Raw genomic sequence first — 17,220 nt, 5'->3', positions numbered from 1 at the left:
AACCATTAGAGAAGGGATCAGTTACGCGTGTTTATGTGTACGCACGTGTGTGTGTGTGTGTGTGTGTGTGTGTGTGTGTGTGTAGGCATGCACATATGTGCTTGTGTGCTTGCATGAGACTCTGTCACTTCGTCAACATTGACCTTGGGCTATTTGGTCCTGTGGGCTTTGTTGTGGTGTTTGAGACACGTGTCAACTTTGGCTCCGCCTTCCCCTTCAAGTCGCCAACCGGGATGCCCGTTAGAGCAGCTCGGGGATGGAAACATTGAACGTCTGTCATGCATGCCACTTCTGCTTCAGCCCTGAATGTGCTCCCATCTTGAAGTGTTTTCATGCACACTGGTTATTTGTTCGAACACTGACAGAGTTAATCCTCTGAGCACCTGGTTTGCTCCCGTTTTGGGGTCAGTGACCGGAGACCAGGTACCATCTCTGCACACTCTGTTTTCATTACTTCTGCTCACAGTTGACCACAATAGAGAGAACTATCAAGGTATGATTAGGAATATATAAAGTCACAGTATGAGACACATTCTCATCACTCATTGTGAGAGGGGAGGTTATTAATTTCACTTTTGGAGCAAAGGGAGAATACACCGGTGATATGGCGAATTGCTTCCTTGCAAAAGACGGCACCATTCTGGGATTAACATATCAAATGGTGATAAACGACATCTGCATATAAGAGAAGAAAAATGTGTCTGAGAAACCTCAGCTAACCCTCACACAGCAGTTGAAAGTGTTGGCGCCACAAACCTCACATAGAGTCAGGATTTTGGAATTGAAAACATCCAAAGTAAAACCTTTCTCCTGTTTCCAACTGTCTTTTTTCTGCCCATGTGTTATCAGTGACCAGGGATACGGCAGGATCACAGAGGAGTCAAATTTGGTGAAAATATTCCAGCTTGTAACTCCCACCAGATTAAAGTCTTAGGGGCAAGTTATCTCAGTCCTAGCAAGATACAAAGCAAAAACATGAACAAAAAAGTTAAAACCAAAACAGCCTTGGACCTCTTTATTTAACAGTTGCAGCTCATTTTAAAGCATGAAATTGAAATTGAATCAATGCAAGCTCTACCATCTTAAGGCAGGACAATGAAAAGGCAAGGGTGCCCCTAATTTCTACGGAGCACGGCAGGCCTGGCTGTTGCGTGTCTAGAGCGTGTGTTTACTGCTTCTTTCTCGATGGCTGCGGCATTCTCCAATGGAAAATCTCGTAAACTGTGGCCAGACCGTTGGGCTGTTAGAGCAGTGGTGGTGGTAGCGCTCAGGTAGGCAAAGCTGTGTGTGTGGAGTAAATTAGCTCTGATTTGGGCCTCACACGGCAACTTTTCACACTTGCTTTTTAAATAACTTGACGACACACAACCATGGAAAGTGGCATATTTTATTGCCTCTGATAGCATTCTTTCGTGCCGAAGTTGTCGCGTGTAACTGCCGCTGTGAAACAGGCTATAATTAAACACACACACTCACAGATACACACACACATACAGGAAACCTCTCCTCACATTTCGCCCCTGATTCATCTCTCTACAGGCTCTCTGTCTATTTTCAAACCTCTGGACCGTGAGGAGCAGGACGTCTTTAACCTCACAATAACCGCTGAGGATCATGGGATACCCCAACACTCGTCCAGCCAGCTGCTGTGTGTCCACGTGATTGATGTTAACGATGAGGTGCCATGGTTTGAGGAGAGCCAGTATGAAGGCCAGATCTCTGAGAACCGGCCACCAGGAACTAGTGTGTTGACGGTGTCCGCCTCTGATCTGGACCAAGGTGAGACATACAATGTGCACTGACTTCGTTACTGCAGCCTGCACATGTAATCCTACTTTTAAATCAACAATTATTTCCCGTTGAGAACTAATTTGGTCATTTGCAGGTCAAAATACTACTAACACGTCCTTACTACATGATGAATTATCATCATAGAATTAATTATCTAAAGCATGCTGTGTGTTCTCTGTGTTTCCGTGTGCTTTTTTGTGCTGCATCAGCAATCAAGACGGGAAAAAATGCCTGTATTTCTTCTCAGCCTTCATGTGCTGGTTATGTGTACACATTACAGACATTAAGAGTTGTTTTTAATTGAAGACTCAGTAGGGTGGGGGCGGGGCTACAGAAAGGGTGCATTCCCTCTGGCTTAGTCAGAAGCACGTAAAACCGAAGGATTATAAACTTTCTCTCCAAAAGTAATTAGTGAAGTAAACAGGTGAGGTTGCCAGGCTGCTCTCTGTTAGCACGCAATCTGGCATCCAGGCACCTGAGGGAGGATTTGACAGCAAAAACGAATGACAAACAAACAAATAGGTATACAAGCCAGTAACAAGAGAAATACAAATACCTGTTGTTTTCGTCTCAAAGCTTTGGTGACATTTGGTAGCTTTGTTTTTACAATGACTGTGTGTTTCTCTGTAGGAACCAATGGGCAAGTGACATATGGTGGAATCTCAGAGGAGGGTTTCAGCATCAACCCAGCGACAGGTGTAATAACTACCTCTAAGTCACTGGACAGGGAGCTCCAGGAGTACTACACCGTGACAGGTACTGCCCTCTGACAGATGTCCACCATCACAGATAAAACATGCCCAAAGATGACTGCTTTGAGATCAAAAATATTTAAGAGTTACTTTGCGAATTTCAAATTTCTTTAATCTTAATCTTTAAAGTCACCATTAATACTGTTGCTGTTAATAATGGGTGTGATTGTTTTCTTATGTTTTGACAGTTTATGCAAAAGATGAAGGCCTTCCTCCCAATTTTGCCAAAGCCACAGTGAGGATCAGAGTGCTTGATGAGAATGACAACGCCCCTTTCTTTGGACGTCTCTACTACAGCATAGAGGTGCCGGAAAACCTGCCGACATTGCCTCTGTTTACCCTGAAAGCCACAGACCAGGATGCAGGAGACAGTGGGGAAATGAACTACAAAATTACAGGTGATTTGGCATTTTGTTTATTGTACCATTGAGTTTCTAAATGATAAGCTCAACTGGTACCATGATTTAGCATTTTTTAAACATTTAAAAACACCGTTTGCCATTACTCTACTTGCAGCTGGAGATCCATTGGGAGATTTTCTCTTGGAACGACAGTCAGGTGTGTTGTCTACCTCAAGGCCTCTGGATCGAGAGAGGAGGGCTGGGTACACGCTAACAGTCACAGCTCAGGACCGGGGCCACCCTCCCCTCAGCAGCTCTGCTACGGTGGAGGTGACTGTCATGGACATCAATGATCACAGCCCCCAGTTTCAGAGTAGCAGCTACACTGCAGACGTTTCGGAAGACGTTCCCATCGGCTCACTGGTCCTAGAGGTGAAAGCCATTGATCTGGACCAGGGCCCCAACAGCCAGGTGCTGTACTTTCTGAGTACTGGCTCAAAGGGCATGTTTATCATAGACCAGAACACTGGCCGCATCATCACAGCAGCACCCCTGGACAGAGAGAGAACTGCCTCTTACACCTTTAATGTGTGTGCCACTGACTCCTCCCCTGCAAACCCACAGAACTCCACTGTTCAGGTGACCGTCTACATGCAGGATGTGAACGACAATGCACCCTTCTTCATTCAGGACCCGCTTATTGTGAACATCTCCGTCAGCAGCGTGTCCAGCCGCCGAGTACTGGCCACCATGAGGGCGGAGGACAAGGACTTCGGGGCTAATGGTTCTGTGTTTTATCGTTTCGCCAACCCTGTGAGGGGCTTCACCATCAACTCACTGACGGGAGACATCCAGGCCACAGAGAAGCTACAGACTCTGACCCAAAGCCAGAGAACTTTGATAGTTCAGGCCATGGATCAGGGCAACCCCGCTCAATCTTCCCTGGGGGTGGTTATCGTTTATATCAGGGAACAAAGCTACAGAGGGATTCGCTTCTCTCGCAAGGCTCGAGACGTCAGTCTGCAGGAGAACGCTGCAAAAGGTTTTGATATTAGAGATCAATGTTTTTACTTGGGAATTTGTGAATGTGTAGTAGAAATAATAACTGGAAGTAAAATGTTTCAACCAAGTGTGTTGTTCACCTTACAGGCACAGTAGTAACACAGACTGAGGCCCAGTACCCCGAAGGTTCTCGAACTGGTATCAGCTACAGTATTTTCAGTGGAAACAGAATGCAATCTTTTGGAATAAACTCCATTACTGGTAAGTGCAGAGATGGCAGCATACCCTGTAAAACAATGTTTTCCAAACCTACAGTGACTCATTGTAGTTTTTGTGAATTAGGTGAAATATGGGTCCAGAAATCTGAAGAACTAGACTTTGAGGAGACCCCGAAACTCCGCCTTGTGGTGAAAGCTGAGACAGCATCCTCCACCTCCTACATGGCTGTCAACTTAATCCTGCAGGACGTCAATGACAACTTGCCACGCTTCCAACTCCAGAACTATGTGGCCTACATTAAAGAGGCACAGGGTTATGATTTTCCCATTATTCAGGTACAGTAGCCTGTCCCCTACACGTCTATTAAAAAGTAACTCGTGCTTCAGAAACCTGGATTGTTTCAGCAGCGTAAAGAAATGACTCTGTTCAATTGCATGTGTTGTCAGTGTCCCATCTGAATATACTAGAGAATCATTTATGGCATGAAGCCAGGGCCATTTTTATTAACTCTTGACTTCCAAATCCAATATTGCTCTCTGGTTCATGTTACACTGAAACAGCTGCTGCACATACTTCCATATTTTAATTTCCAAAATGGGTTGGTCACTTCCTCAGGTTGCTGCAGATGACCTGGACCAGGGACAAAATGGTCAGGTGACCTACTCTATCAGGTCATCATCCATGAGTGGCTTGTTTAAGATCGACCCAGTGACCGGCAGCATCACCACTGCAGCCATAATGGACAGAGAGATCTGGACGCAAACAAAGTGAGTTTTTCTCTTTGTCTGTTATCACATCCTGCCATGTGGCTCCTCTCGACTCATCTCTGCCCGTGACAAGAGCCTGTTCAATGTTTGTTACTGTGATAACTTAATGGTTAAGATCCTTTGTTTTGTATATTTGCCACCAGGCTTGTTGTTACGGCAACAGACCGGGGAACCCCGCGATTGGCTGGCTCTGCCACGCTCACTGTGCTCATCATCGACCTCAACGACAACAGTCCCATGATTCCTCTCCATCGGGAGATCCGAGTGCCCGAGGGTAAGTCAGCTTCACAGTGGAAGTCAGTCCAGTGATCTTATCATAACGCCTCACATCACACTCCCTGGCAGCTCACTCAGTGGGCTCAGAGGGAAAAGGCGGACCCTATTATGAAACAGGCTATTGCCAAGTTCCTCTGTTCATTTCCTGTCTATTAGATCAAGGCTCTCAAGAACAGGATATTTCTTCATAAAGAAAACGTCTTTTTTTATTTACTTAGAATCTCTGTGCTTTATTTCGGCTGCAACTTAAATGTATTCTTCTTCTGCCTCTGCAACTCTTTATCAAACAGATACTATGATTGGCACAGTTATCACCCAAGTAACAGGAAATGACGTAGACTCAGGGCCAGCCCTCTCCTACACACTACACCTGGATACAAACATTCAAGGCATGTTTGGGATTCATCGTTATGGGGGAGGGGTGTCTCTGACTGGCCTTCTGGACTATGAGGACAGGACGTGGTACACTCTGACTGTCCGCTCATCCGACTCTATACATCAAAGCGAGGCTAACATCACTGTGCTGGTGGACGATGTGAACGATAACGCACCCACCTTTACTCAAGACTTGTATCAGGTACAGCTACCTCCTCACACATGCATATACCACCACCTTTTTGATAATTAACATGTTTGTTAAATTGTTGAAGTATACTTGTAATGGATATATAATCTGTTTTAATCTGTATGGTGTGTTTCTTATTAGGTCACTGTATCGGAGCACCTCCCAGCAGGCAGTGCAGTCATCACAGTAACAGCCACTGACCGTGACTCTGGGGAGAACGGGAAGATAAGCTACAGAGTAATGTCATCAACGAGGGGAGTCTTCTACATCGACCCAAGCAATGGTGAGATTACTGTGTGCACATTTAGAGTTGTTCAGAACTGTTCTCTAGCTAGAGCTCCCCTTAATTACCCTTCATAAAAATGTTATCCCCTAAGGCTCTTCTTGGATGCACATTTGTGGTTTGGACATATTTGCAACAGGCTTTGGCAATGTATTTAATGATTTTGTTCATTAAAAGTCATTCAAAGCCAAATTTATTTATTTATTAAAGTTATTTGCCTCAGATGTTTTGCTTGAGATAGCATCTACATATAAGTCCATTATAAAAGTTGTTTGCCTCATTTTGTCTCCTATTCTCAAATACTATACCTTTGCCTTTAATACTGTCCCATTCAACAGCATGTGCCCAAACCTGCTACAGTGTTATTTATTTCAATGAGCCACAAATCCAACTCGGACGATTTAAATGATGCGCTTTGGACAGAAGATTAAAATGAAGTTGCTCTTTCAATAACCACTTTCTTTTGATGTTATAGGTACTCTGTTTGTCAACCAACGAACAGAGTTTGATTTTAAGAATCCCTCCATCCTGGTGGTAATTGAGGTACGGGACCAGGGCACTCCATCCCATTCATCCATTGCCACTGTCCAGGTACACGTTTCCGATGTCAATGACAACGCCCCCATCTTCCACCAGTCAGAGTACAGAGCCACTGTGTGTGAAGATGGGCTTCCCGGATCAACTGTTCTGACCTTAGAAGCTGTGGACGGAGACCTGTCGCGGGACAACTGTGGTTTTGATTTTGCCATTGCCAGTGGCAACTCAGGTAATACCTTCCAGATTGAGAGCAGCGTGCACTTCTTGGAGGGACAGGGCTTCCAGACAGTCGGGACTCTGATCCTGGTGGAGGAGCTTGACTTTGAAGCAGTGCCAAGTTTTAACCTGACTGTTGTGGTATCAGATCGAGGAATCCCTCAGCGCAGCTCCAGCGTTCCCATTCTCATCAGTGTCACAGATGCCAATGACAACCCTCCAGCCTTCAGCCGAGCAGAGTACAGTGTCATACTGAATGAGGGTGCGGCAGCAGGGACAGAGCTCTTGCATCTGTCTGCCACAGATCCAGACTCTGCTCCCAATGGAGAGGTGCAGTACTCCATAAGCTCCGGGGACGAGACAGACCTTTTCCAGGTGGACCAGTGGACCGGAGCCTTGAGGCTGCAGAGGCCTCTGGACAATGAGAGACAGTGGTCCCATATGATTGTTGTCCAGGCTACAGACGGTCACGGTCACTATGCTTTGTCCACAGTCAGTATTGAGGTGAAGGACATCAACGACAACCGGCCCTTCTTTCCCCTCAAACTAATAACTGCGAGCATCAGGGAAAACCAACCCCAGAATGCCTTAGTCACCATGCTGCATGCGATCGACCATGACAGAGGTGTTTTTGGACAGTTGAGGTATTACATGTTAGACAACCCTAAAGAGGGAAGAGAGGCCTTCCTCATGAACCAAACTTCAGGAGAAGTACGGACTCGCTCTACTTTTGACTTTGAGAGGGTAAACTCCTTCCGTTTTGTTGCTGTTGCCATGGATGCTGGCAACTATTCGGCTACTGTAACAGTGCAGATTTATGTTACAGGGGAAGATGAATATGATCCTGTTTTCACCTCCTCAGAGTTCTCATTTGAAGTGCCTGAGGGAGCAAAGAAAGGTCAGATCATTGGCAAAGTGCAAGCCAGAGATGAGGACGGAGGCATGGATGGCATTGTCCTCTACTCTCTAGCAGACAGTTCACCTCATTTTGAAGTCAATAAATCAACAGGAGCAATTTCCTTAAAGATGGACAGCTACAGTAGACATATGAGTCGCTCTAAAAGAGAGGTGCGTCTAATGACACTGAACGTGACCGCTCACAGCCCTCTGGAGACGTCCCGCGTAGCAGTGGTCAAAGTTTCCGTAGATGTGACCCATACATCTTTTGGTCTCACCACAGACATGAATATGCTGCTTGTCAGCGTGGTTGCAGTTTCACTTGGGACCATAGTTATATTAATAATAATTGCTGTGGCGCTCTTTTTTGTTAAATTAAGGCGTCAGAGAAAGGAGCGAAAGGCACACGGACGAACTCAAGCCAAGTCAGGCACCATGCTGCACAAGTTTGAGGAAACAAAGATAGCAGCAAGTGAAATGATTTACCATCAGGCCCTTCCTGGATACACGGCCGATCAGAGTGGCAGCTCCGGGGGTCCATACACTCGTGGAGGATCCCTGGATCCTTCCCACTCCAGTGGGCGTGGCTCTGCGGAGGCAGAGGCAGCAGAGGATGATGAGATCAGAATGATTAATGAATACCCTCGGGTGTCAAGTATCTCCTCCTCGATGCAGGAGCGCATCTCTGCCCGAGGTCCGGACTCAGGAATCCAGCAGGATGCAGATCAGCTGTCAGACGTGTCCTGTGAGCCTTCCATCGATTGGTTCAAAGGGAAGAAACTGGGCAGTCTGAATGGTACTTTATTAGCTGGCCAGGTGCCAGTTTACAGGGATGAGGGGGGTGGGTATGTGGGAGTGGGACGGGGACTCAGCATCTCCCACCCTAAAGATTATACTTTCCCAGAGGATGGAAAGCCTGCTGTAGATGGCTCCCAGACAGCCATCGTGGCCAGTGATGAGGAGCTGAGGGGCAGCTATAACTGGGACTACCTGCTAAACTGGTGTCCCCAGTTCCAGCCTTTAGCTAACGTTTTTACTGAAATAGCACGTTTAAAAGATGAGACGGCTCCTCCTCATCCTCGCAGGTCATTTCATCACAAAGCGAAGGCAGAGTCAAGAATCGACCCCCCGCCTCTCATAACATCTGTGGCCCACCCCGGGGCCAAAACTGTACCTCCTAAGCCTGCTGTGGGGAGGACGTTCCCCCACTTGGCTTCTTTTCGAAGGTCTCCCCTCAGCGCAGAGGGATCCATCTCCTCAGTCGCCATGTCTCCAAGTTTCTCTCCCTCTCTCTCGCCACTGGCAGCACGTTCTCCTGCGATCACACCCTTCAGTGTCTCACAGGGCCCCTCTGCGTCAGTGATCAGCACAACTGAACACAATTTAGAACACAGTGAGGAGGCAGAGCTGAGGATTTAAAATTGGTGATTTAAAACTGAGTCATTGCTGTCCCAGACTTGTTCTACTGTATGACCACAGGAGCTGCAACCTTAAATGAGTCAAAGCTATTTTCTCTCCTTTCAGAGTACACAAGGTTACACTAAGAAGTCCAAATAGCTGACATTGTGTTGCTTACTGAAGAAAAACTAAACTACACGATTATACGCCGAACAGGCCAAAATGGACTTTGCCTTTTTTGTGTGTTTTTGTTAAGAAACTCCTCATTTTTCTGTTGATCAGTGTTATTTTGCACATTCGAAAGGAGATTCATACATGATGTCAATATTTTGTACAAAAGCATTGTCTATATTTTTATATTCACATGTGGTTTCTGACAAGAAATGGCATTAAAGTGTCAAAAGGTTGTTAAAACCTCGGAATATATTTCTATATTTGTATATTTGTAGTTTGTACTGTATACTTGTTTGTACTGTAAGTTGGTTTTATCTCTTGTAATTCTTAACCTTGTGGTTTTAAGTGAAGCTCTTCATCAATGCTTTATCGATTGGGATTTTTGAACAGATTATTGTAAATATTTATAGAGGACGAGACATCTATGCTTAAACAAATGAAACATCGGTCGGAATAGATTATTGTGTGATCAGATGTTGTCCAGTGTTTGATCTCACATCAAAAGGTAATCATGAATGTGAAAAGTTGTCTTTGTCCTCAACACACATACCTTCATTTTCTGCAAGAGGAAAACAGAACATGACATCCAATGATCTCATCCTTCAGGTGCCCATGCTTTAATTCTCACAACGAGCCTTACTGCTCTCATTTTGCATTGTGGAAATAATTAATGTGAGGGAGAACATTGAGCAGCTACATGGTTAATGGTAAATTGCTAGCAGCCTAATCCTTCCAGAGAATGTAAGCAGGTCTTGGTCATTTATCGACTGATCAAATGTCCCTCAGTCATTACTTAAGCTCTAAATCAGTGCCATCCGGACACTGAAATGCAACAGGTTTTCTCATTTTTGTCCAGATTTCTTTGTATATATTTAATGACAAACTGTAATGAATGTTGTTTTGGATCACATATGCCCTCTCTTTTTAATAGTGCTATAAAGAATATGATATGAATTAAGAGTAATACTAACAAATGTTACAAAAACAACATGTTTATGAATGTTCAAACACCACCAGAGAATGTTTCCTAGTAAATGAGAAGAAATTCATGCCATAATTCACATAATGCCGACACCATAGATACATTCGTGATCATAATTGTGTTTTGGCAGCCTTTATAAAATAAAATAATGTACAAGTACATATAGAGCCCCACTGTGGCCTAAATGTGGATTCCTCTCACTTTCAAATGATTAAAAACATATTCTGTTTGCTTAATCACCAGTCTTAGACCCTTTTCTAACATTATATAAGCAACACTAACATTCTGAAGTATTTGTATTTATTATATAGGTAGACCTCGGAAAATGAGAGGCATGGTAAATTATTTACAAGGATGCTATTTTGACCATAGCCAAATATACATGAACACTACCTGTTTGATAAAAGGTATTGTTGTTGTTTTGTTTTTTGTATTGAACAGTGTTACCAGCCATTTCAGTTTCATATTTGTCCAAACTGTGAGTATATTAGTGCCATAGAAGAGAAATTCCTCCAAATGTTCACACAAATGTTCTAGACTCGTCCATAGAAATGTTTTTGAGCAAAAAGTGCCTGAATAAAGTACTTATGTGAACACATTGTTGTCTCTGTCACATATTTCTCAGCTGTTAGCAGTTATTATTCAGAGCTTTATGATTTTGGATAGCAAGTGAAAGGTCCCACAAATAATCAATGTTTGAAACTCAATATGGGTTATAAGCAGTCAGTGATGTGACATTTGCCAAAGCACAAGTCAAGACCTCCAAGCTGTAAATACAGCTACAGTCACTTCACTACTCTGTAACCTCAGGCGTATACCTTGTATAAACTCAAAACTCCTTATTGTCTCAGGAGTTGGGCAAATGTGGGCCTTAAACAGCCCAGTTCAGTCGCAGTATTGTCCCAATCTTAAGAAAACCTATCTCAAATGTACAATATCTGGCTTAATGATAGCCAGTAAGTGTTATTTAGAACTTGATAGGCATGTATGATGTAATCCAAACACAATACCAAATACACTTTATTTGACACAAACAAACATTGTTTTGAACAACAAAAACAGCATGTTCCCTTTAGTCCAGTTAATGCGTTTGCTGAAGCTTTTCCAGCATGGATGACGACAAAACACAAGACTTTGAAATGAGAAAAAAAATGCACGGCGAAGCCATAAATAAATCTTCAGTTCCTTCGCATTCAATTCTCAGATCAGCCTTATTTCTTTGTTCAAATTAGCACCATGCACATTATCATGGAGCCTTACTTATTTCTATTCTGCTTTTGTGTACTGATGCCCATTCATCTACTTTGCCAAAGATCTCATTCACATGATGTAACACTGACCACACCGATTCCCAGGTCAGATCTCACATTTATATCTTTAGGCGTAGGCCACTGGTGTTCAACAATTCTTAAACTATTATTACTTCTCTGTTATTGTCTTTGTACTTATCTTTGTTTTGCTACTTTACAAATGTTTGGGTTGATGTTTATACTAATTGCCCTCAATTTCTATTCCCCAGATAAGAGCATCCTGAAGTAAAGCAAAGTTGAGGCACGTGTCTACAGGATTTAGTATGAAGACAATATTTTCAGATTTTACATAAAATCTAAATTTTTAAATCTTAATACTAGCACTCAAATTATATAATGGTACAACACAAACATCAAAGAGACTAACTTCACTTGTCTTATCCCAACAAACAGTTCATTGAACAGCAGAAAGTTCAATAGTGTAATAATCTCTCTCTAGAAATGCTTTTGTCAAAGCTCTTTTGAACTTTTGAACATGTTAGAATTAATGCAAGTCAACAATGTTAGTAATTGGTGTTATTTGTTTAGTATCCAACCCCACTTGTCACGGGAGCTCATTGCATCACTCTCATATTGCCCGAGGCAGTCCTGCTGCCTGATGAAACAGAGCTGAAACAGCGGTGTTTGTCGGCTCCACGGCCTGCCTCTAACTGGTTGTGGAGCTGAAACCTAAACCCTGTGGTATTCTAGGAAATAACACACACATGCACACACATACACGCTCTCCGAGGTGAATTCATGTGTGTATTTTTTGTCCCAGGACTGGAAATATGGGCGGCGCTGGCTGAATTGGACAGCCCGTTGATGATGCACTTAGCTTGAGTGTCATAGCAGAGTCAGGTTATGAGACGAATGCTTTGACCCAAATCGAGCACCTTGGATCGGAGGCCAGTATATACACAACAGAACTCAGATGATATGAGTAAGAGGGCAAAAGCCAAGTCATTACTCAAAACTTAAATTAAAGGCTGTGAGTAAACCAAATGAAATCTATAATTTCCCCGTCAACGCAAAGTGCATACACAGGAGGCTGCTCTGTTAATGTGCAATCTTCAGTGCCAGGGTGCCCTTTTCCCTTCAACCTGTGTGTCTTATGGAGTCGTCAATGCTGTCATGCATTAGTTGGAAACTAGAAAAACATTTTCTTGCCTTTGCTGATAAAACGTGAACCACAACCCACGATTACCAGGGGACTACGTTCTGTGTTTACTTCCAGTTGGAAGCAAAGAAAAAGGTTTTTATTCTTGAAGTTTTTGTGAAACTATAAGAGGCTATCACCCCTTGACCAAATGAACATGACCCCTGCTGCTCACATGTCCCAAATCTCTACACTAGAGGTTGTTTGTTATCATGACTAATAGTTACAATGGACATGAATATGAGAAGAACATTCAGGCTGAAAAACAGCATCATTTCCATTTTAAACTTGGAAAGCTCATTTGTATTCTATTTCAGTGGCCATTAAGCTACCTGTGTTCATGCTGTTCGTGCTTAAAGCTGCGTTTCACGGATGGAGCATTCAGCTTTTGAAATACGAAACCTGCTGGGGAACAGCAGTGCTGTTATTCATATTAATCAGTTCCATACTTTGATCAAAGAATATGCCAATCAACTCAATTCATGCATTGTCAAATGATTTTCCTTTGTTAGTGGTATAGCAGCCTTCGGAATAGATGTAATATTCTCTTTTTTCTGCAACTCGTTGAGAGAATGAGTTATTACCGCTCATGCTGTTCACTGACTGCAATATCTTTGAAGCATTTTTTTGGCTTCACGATCCAGGTGCTGCTTGTTTCAGTTGAATTATGTGCAAGCAGAAAGCTCTATAATTGGCATAATTACACGATTACCTTTTCTGACGGTGCCACATTGGTAAACATCTGATGAGTCTCATAATGTTTTATTTTCTTCATCTCTAAACAAAAGGAATTCATGTCTGAAGATGATTTTAATGTTTGTCTTTGTAACTGTCATGCCTTGCATATCAGTAATCACTAACGGCGCTTCAATCATTTGTTTTCTCTTTTTAAATCCTATTTAATGGTAGCATTCTAGCTTATAGTTTAAGGGATTGATATCAGTAAAAGTTGTCCGTTGGTGCAAATCGTATTGTTGTTTTGCATGTTACATTCAATTTGTATGTAGTATGGAATTGGGACACAGTATTTGTCTCAACCCTTATAAATTCTCAGCTTGAATTTCTCTAGACGTCTGTGAGCTTGACATGATTGAGGTCTGGCTATGCACAATTACACTTCATGATGAATTACAAACTCGATCCATTATATAACTGAGTAAGCAATTTTAACTTCAAGACACAACACCAGATTTGAATCACCTTTTACATCATAGACCACCTGGAAATGGGTGCAGCAATGTAGTTCTACCAAAAGTATGATAGATTAATTGAACTCGTGAAAAATTGTGATTATCGTGATTTATTCATGTTACCAGGCATTGGCAGGTGACTAAAACAGTAATTGGCTAACAAGAGTGCAACAGGTCAGACCTTTTAATCAACCTGAAAGATGACAATCTTTTGGGTCTCCTTTCAGAAACAGACCTGCAGTCAAATGTGGTTGACTTGGAATTACTAGCGAATGACCTGGATCTAATGCGTACCGTTCTCCTCAAAGGACTAGTAATGTATAATGTAATATATGTTTGACTTTTGGTTAAAAAAATTGGCCTTTTATCCTTTTTTGGTCTTGCGACATTGTCCTGTGTTCTTACATTGGTGAAACATATGGTGAGACAGAAATGCTAAACATGTCTCGGTGGGAATCTCAATTCCCAAACAGAGATACTGAGCCAAAGCTCTTTATAAAATAAACATACCAATAGACTGCAAATGCATGTATCACAATCATTTTGTGCTTCGGGGATGTGTAACTACAGCGAAACCATTAGCATAATTACTGTGCTTTAATTGTCTGACTGACATCATTTACATGAGGGAATTTACTACATTGTTGAGACAAATTCTATAGAAATCCCTCTGTACAGTTGCCAATTAATAAAGGCACTGGAACACAGGATGAGGTCCACGGTGTCACATAGAGAGAGGGCCGAGAGTTTCCTGCAGCATGCCATACCTGACATTAAAGGTACAGCCAAAACGTGAACCCTCACTCAGATGTTCCAGAGAACGTTGACTCTCTTTAGCAGTGGAGGACTTATGGATCCCTGAAGGCATAATGACTTTAACGACGGAGGATAGAATGGTTTTAACATGGCTGCTGCAGAAGAGCTTGTGCCATGGGTCCTTCACACTGTCTTATGTTCAAAAGCACTTTCTATAATGAAGCTACCAAAATAGGCCGACTTTCAGAGGTATAGTTAACCGGGGCAAGATAATGTCTCTCTTTTTTTATAATCTAGCCAGTGATCTCATCTTGATGACATATGTGACAGATAAAAAGATGAATACCAGCTGCGGAGATCAGTCAATAAGGGAAGGAATCAGAGTGACGGCTGTGGGCTTATGGGCATAAGGAATGGGAATCTTTGCATTCTGGTGTGAGCTGCTTTGTCTGCAGGCCCTTTGGTAAGGATCAGACTCTTCTCTGGAGAAGCCCAGGCTACAGTCCAGCTAAAATGAGGCCAGACCAGAGAGAGGTCTCTCTGCTCATGCTTGGATTACCCATAAACCCCTCATACCTGAAGCTTGCACGGAAGTCTCGGCCGCTTGTTCCTTCAGTAGAGGGCCAGGCTCCAGGGATGCTCCATCCTCAGCTTACCACAATCCTTTCTCCAAACACTTTTTTCCCCCTCCGATCCTCTTGTCTCTTACGAGTTCTGTTTTTTCCCCCCGCTCTCTCTTCAAGGTCTTGACAGGCTACTTGCGTGACTAGAGGGAGTGGAAAAAAAAGGTTTCGAAACCCATTGGCACACGAGCCCCAAATCTATTTTTGGAGAGCCTTCTTTTTTTCTTTGAAAACAAAAAAGCCACAGGGAGAAATAGGCAATACTGGGGTGAAGGGGGTCTGTTTCTCATTTGGCCAGGCCTGCCTCCTGTCCTTTCCCGCCAGCGTCACAACCACAGCACTATGAGGAAAGAGGGTGGCTCAGACTAGGGAGGAGAAGTGTTTTTCCTGCAAAACCACGGCCAAAACTGTGGAACCTCATCTTAGCCCTTTTCACTTGGTAACCAGCCCAACCTGCTTCCCATTACAAGGCCATCTGCTTGTGTTTCAGGCTTTACTCTGTTTTGATTTGTTTCGCCCCTTTTTAACTTTTTGTCTTTAATTCGCCATGATTAAATTACTGCATTTAAATTCGTCCTTCATTGTTTATTCATTTTCATCAGGCATTGTGCATTAGGCCTTGCTGCAGAAGCATTTACTGCAATGCAGCGCATGGCTTAACTCCACTCTGCCTCTGTGATTTGTTGCAGTTATTGTGTACAGCGGTTTGCAGAGGAGACAATAAGCTAGAAATTCAATAAATGATGTATGAGGCTTTTATTGTTTCATGAATGTGAATGTATTATTTGGTGTTTTAGCTGGTAGAGCATTACATTTACATTAGAGGGTTACAACAGCACTGAATGTTGTGCATTTAACTTCAGTCAGTGTTTTGATGTAACATTGATATTTCTATTCTATGAAGCAATTGTTGCGACTGCAAAACAGCGATGATGCTGTTGGATAGCAACAAAATTATCACCGGCACCGTGAATACCCCTCAAAAAAATCCAGCCCTTAATTTATTTGACAGCAACGCATTCTTTTTAGCATTGTTTTACAACTGGCATATGCTATACTCTTTGATTCTTGATGAGGATGTTTGTTGATGCCAAGTTGACTTTTTCTTTGTTCTGTTAAGAGGAGGCTACAAAATGACACGGGATCTTGTCTGAAAAACACTGTAATCAATTAAAACGATGATGATGTAACTGTTTCTTAGACTTTAATAAAGGGCCATTAAGGCTGACAACTAATCTGACTTTAAAATTACAACAGTTGTAATTACACCAATTTAGGCAAAAGATGCAGCAGTCTGACGTGCCAAAACATGATGGCATGAATGAAAATGGAGAGCTTTGTGGTTGTACAGTATAATGAGTTACAGCAGTGTGCTGCTGCGCTGATGACGAAGTGTTTCCCATCACTGATTCCGTGTTGGGAAATTTCTTGTAGAGACTTAAGAAAAGCGCTGTGCCCTCAACTGATTCAGTCAAAAGAAAAGCCTCTTTTCCTATTTCAATACACTGTAAAGTACATGGCTGAATATCTTGAATATCGGTTTAAACTATCCGAGCTCAGTGCCATGGCTCCATTGTTATCCACTTGAAAAGTCTCAAATACAACATTGTAGTTGTTAGTGTATGTACATGTCTAAGATACATTTTTAGTGCACCTACACACTGCCAAACCAAAGAACCTTACTGATTCTAGATACACATCTATCAGGCCAAACCTTCAATTTCCAAAAGCCTGTATCTCCTGACCAGTAACTCCTAAGCACAAAGCAGTTGTTATGCATGATGATGCCCCGAGCAGACAGAAAACATGTATTGATGTTAGTATTGATTCATGTGACTCTGTGACATTTTCTCTGGCACCTCTTTCAGGCTAAACAAGTACTCGATGTCTGCAGTCTATTGAGTGCTTCCTTGTTCTGTATATTGGTAAATAAGCTAATTAGTCAATGGCAAGGTCCAAATCAAAGTCAGAATGACTTGTTTAGGAGTGTTTTGGTAAGATTT

General features: G+C 42.8%; 1 protein-coding gene across 1 annotated transcript in view; it reads left to right on the top strand.

The window, feature by feature from the left end:
• LOC306779915 (protocadherin-16-like) overlaps positions 1-10,798 on the top strand; it is a gene marked incomplete at its 5' end in the record, with an annotated part of 68,918 nt that extends 58,120 nt beyond the window's left edge. The window contains 11 exons of the mRNA XM_079272013.1: positions 1,540-1,779; positions 2,422-2,547; positions 2,732-2,941; positions 3,060-3,926; positions 4,034-4,147; positions 4,229-4,440; positions 4,721-4,872; positions 5,016-5,146; positions 5,439-5,725; positions 5,855-5,996; positions 6,472-10,798. Of these exons, the coding sequence (XP_079128139.1) occupies positions 1,540-1,779; positions 2,422-2,547; positions 2,732-2,941; positions 3,060-3,926; positions 4,034-4,147; positions 4,229-4,440; positions 4,721-4,872; positions 5,016-5,146; positions 5,439-5,725; positions 5,855-5,996; positions 6,472-9,065 (5,075 nt within the window). The 3' untranslated portion in view covers positions 9,066-10,798. The remainder of the gene's footprint in view (positions 1-1,539; positions 1,780-2,421; positions 2,548-2,731; positions 2,942-3,059; positions 3,927-4,033; positions 4,148-4,228; positions 4,441-4,720; positions 4,873-5,015; positions 5,147-5,438; positions 5,726-5,854; positions 5,997-6,471) is intronic.
• Positions 10,799-17,220: the final 6,422 nt, after the last annotated feature.

The sequence above is a fragment of the Melanostigma gelatinosum genome (genome assembly GCF_949748355.1).
Source record: "Melanostigma gelatinosum genome assembly, chromosome: 7".
Taxonomy (NCBI): Eukaryota; Metazoa; Chordata; class Actinopteri; order Perciformes; family Zoarcidae; genus Melanostigma; species Melanostigma gelatinosum.
The sequence above is the reverse complement of the archived record's forward strand: the minus strand, read 5'-3'. Positions and strand labels throughout refer to the sequence as shown.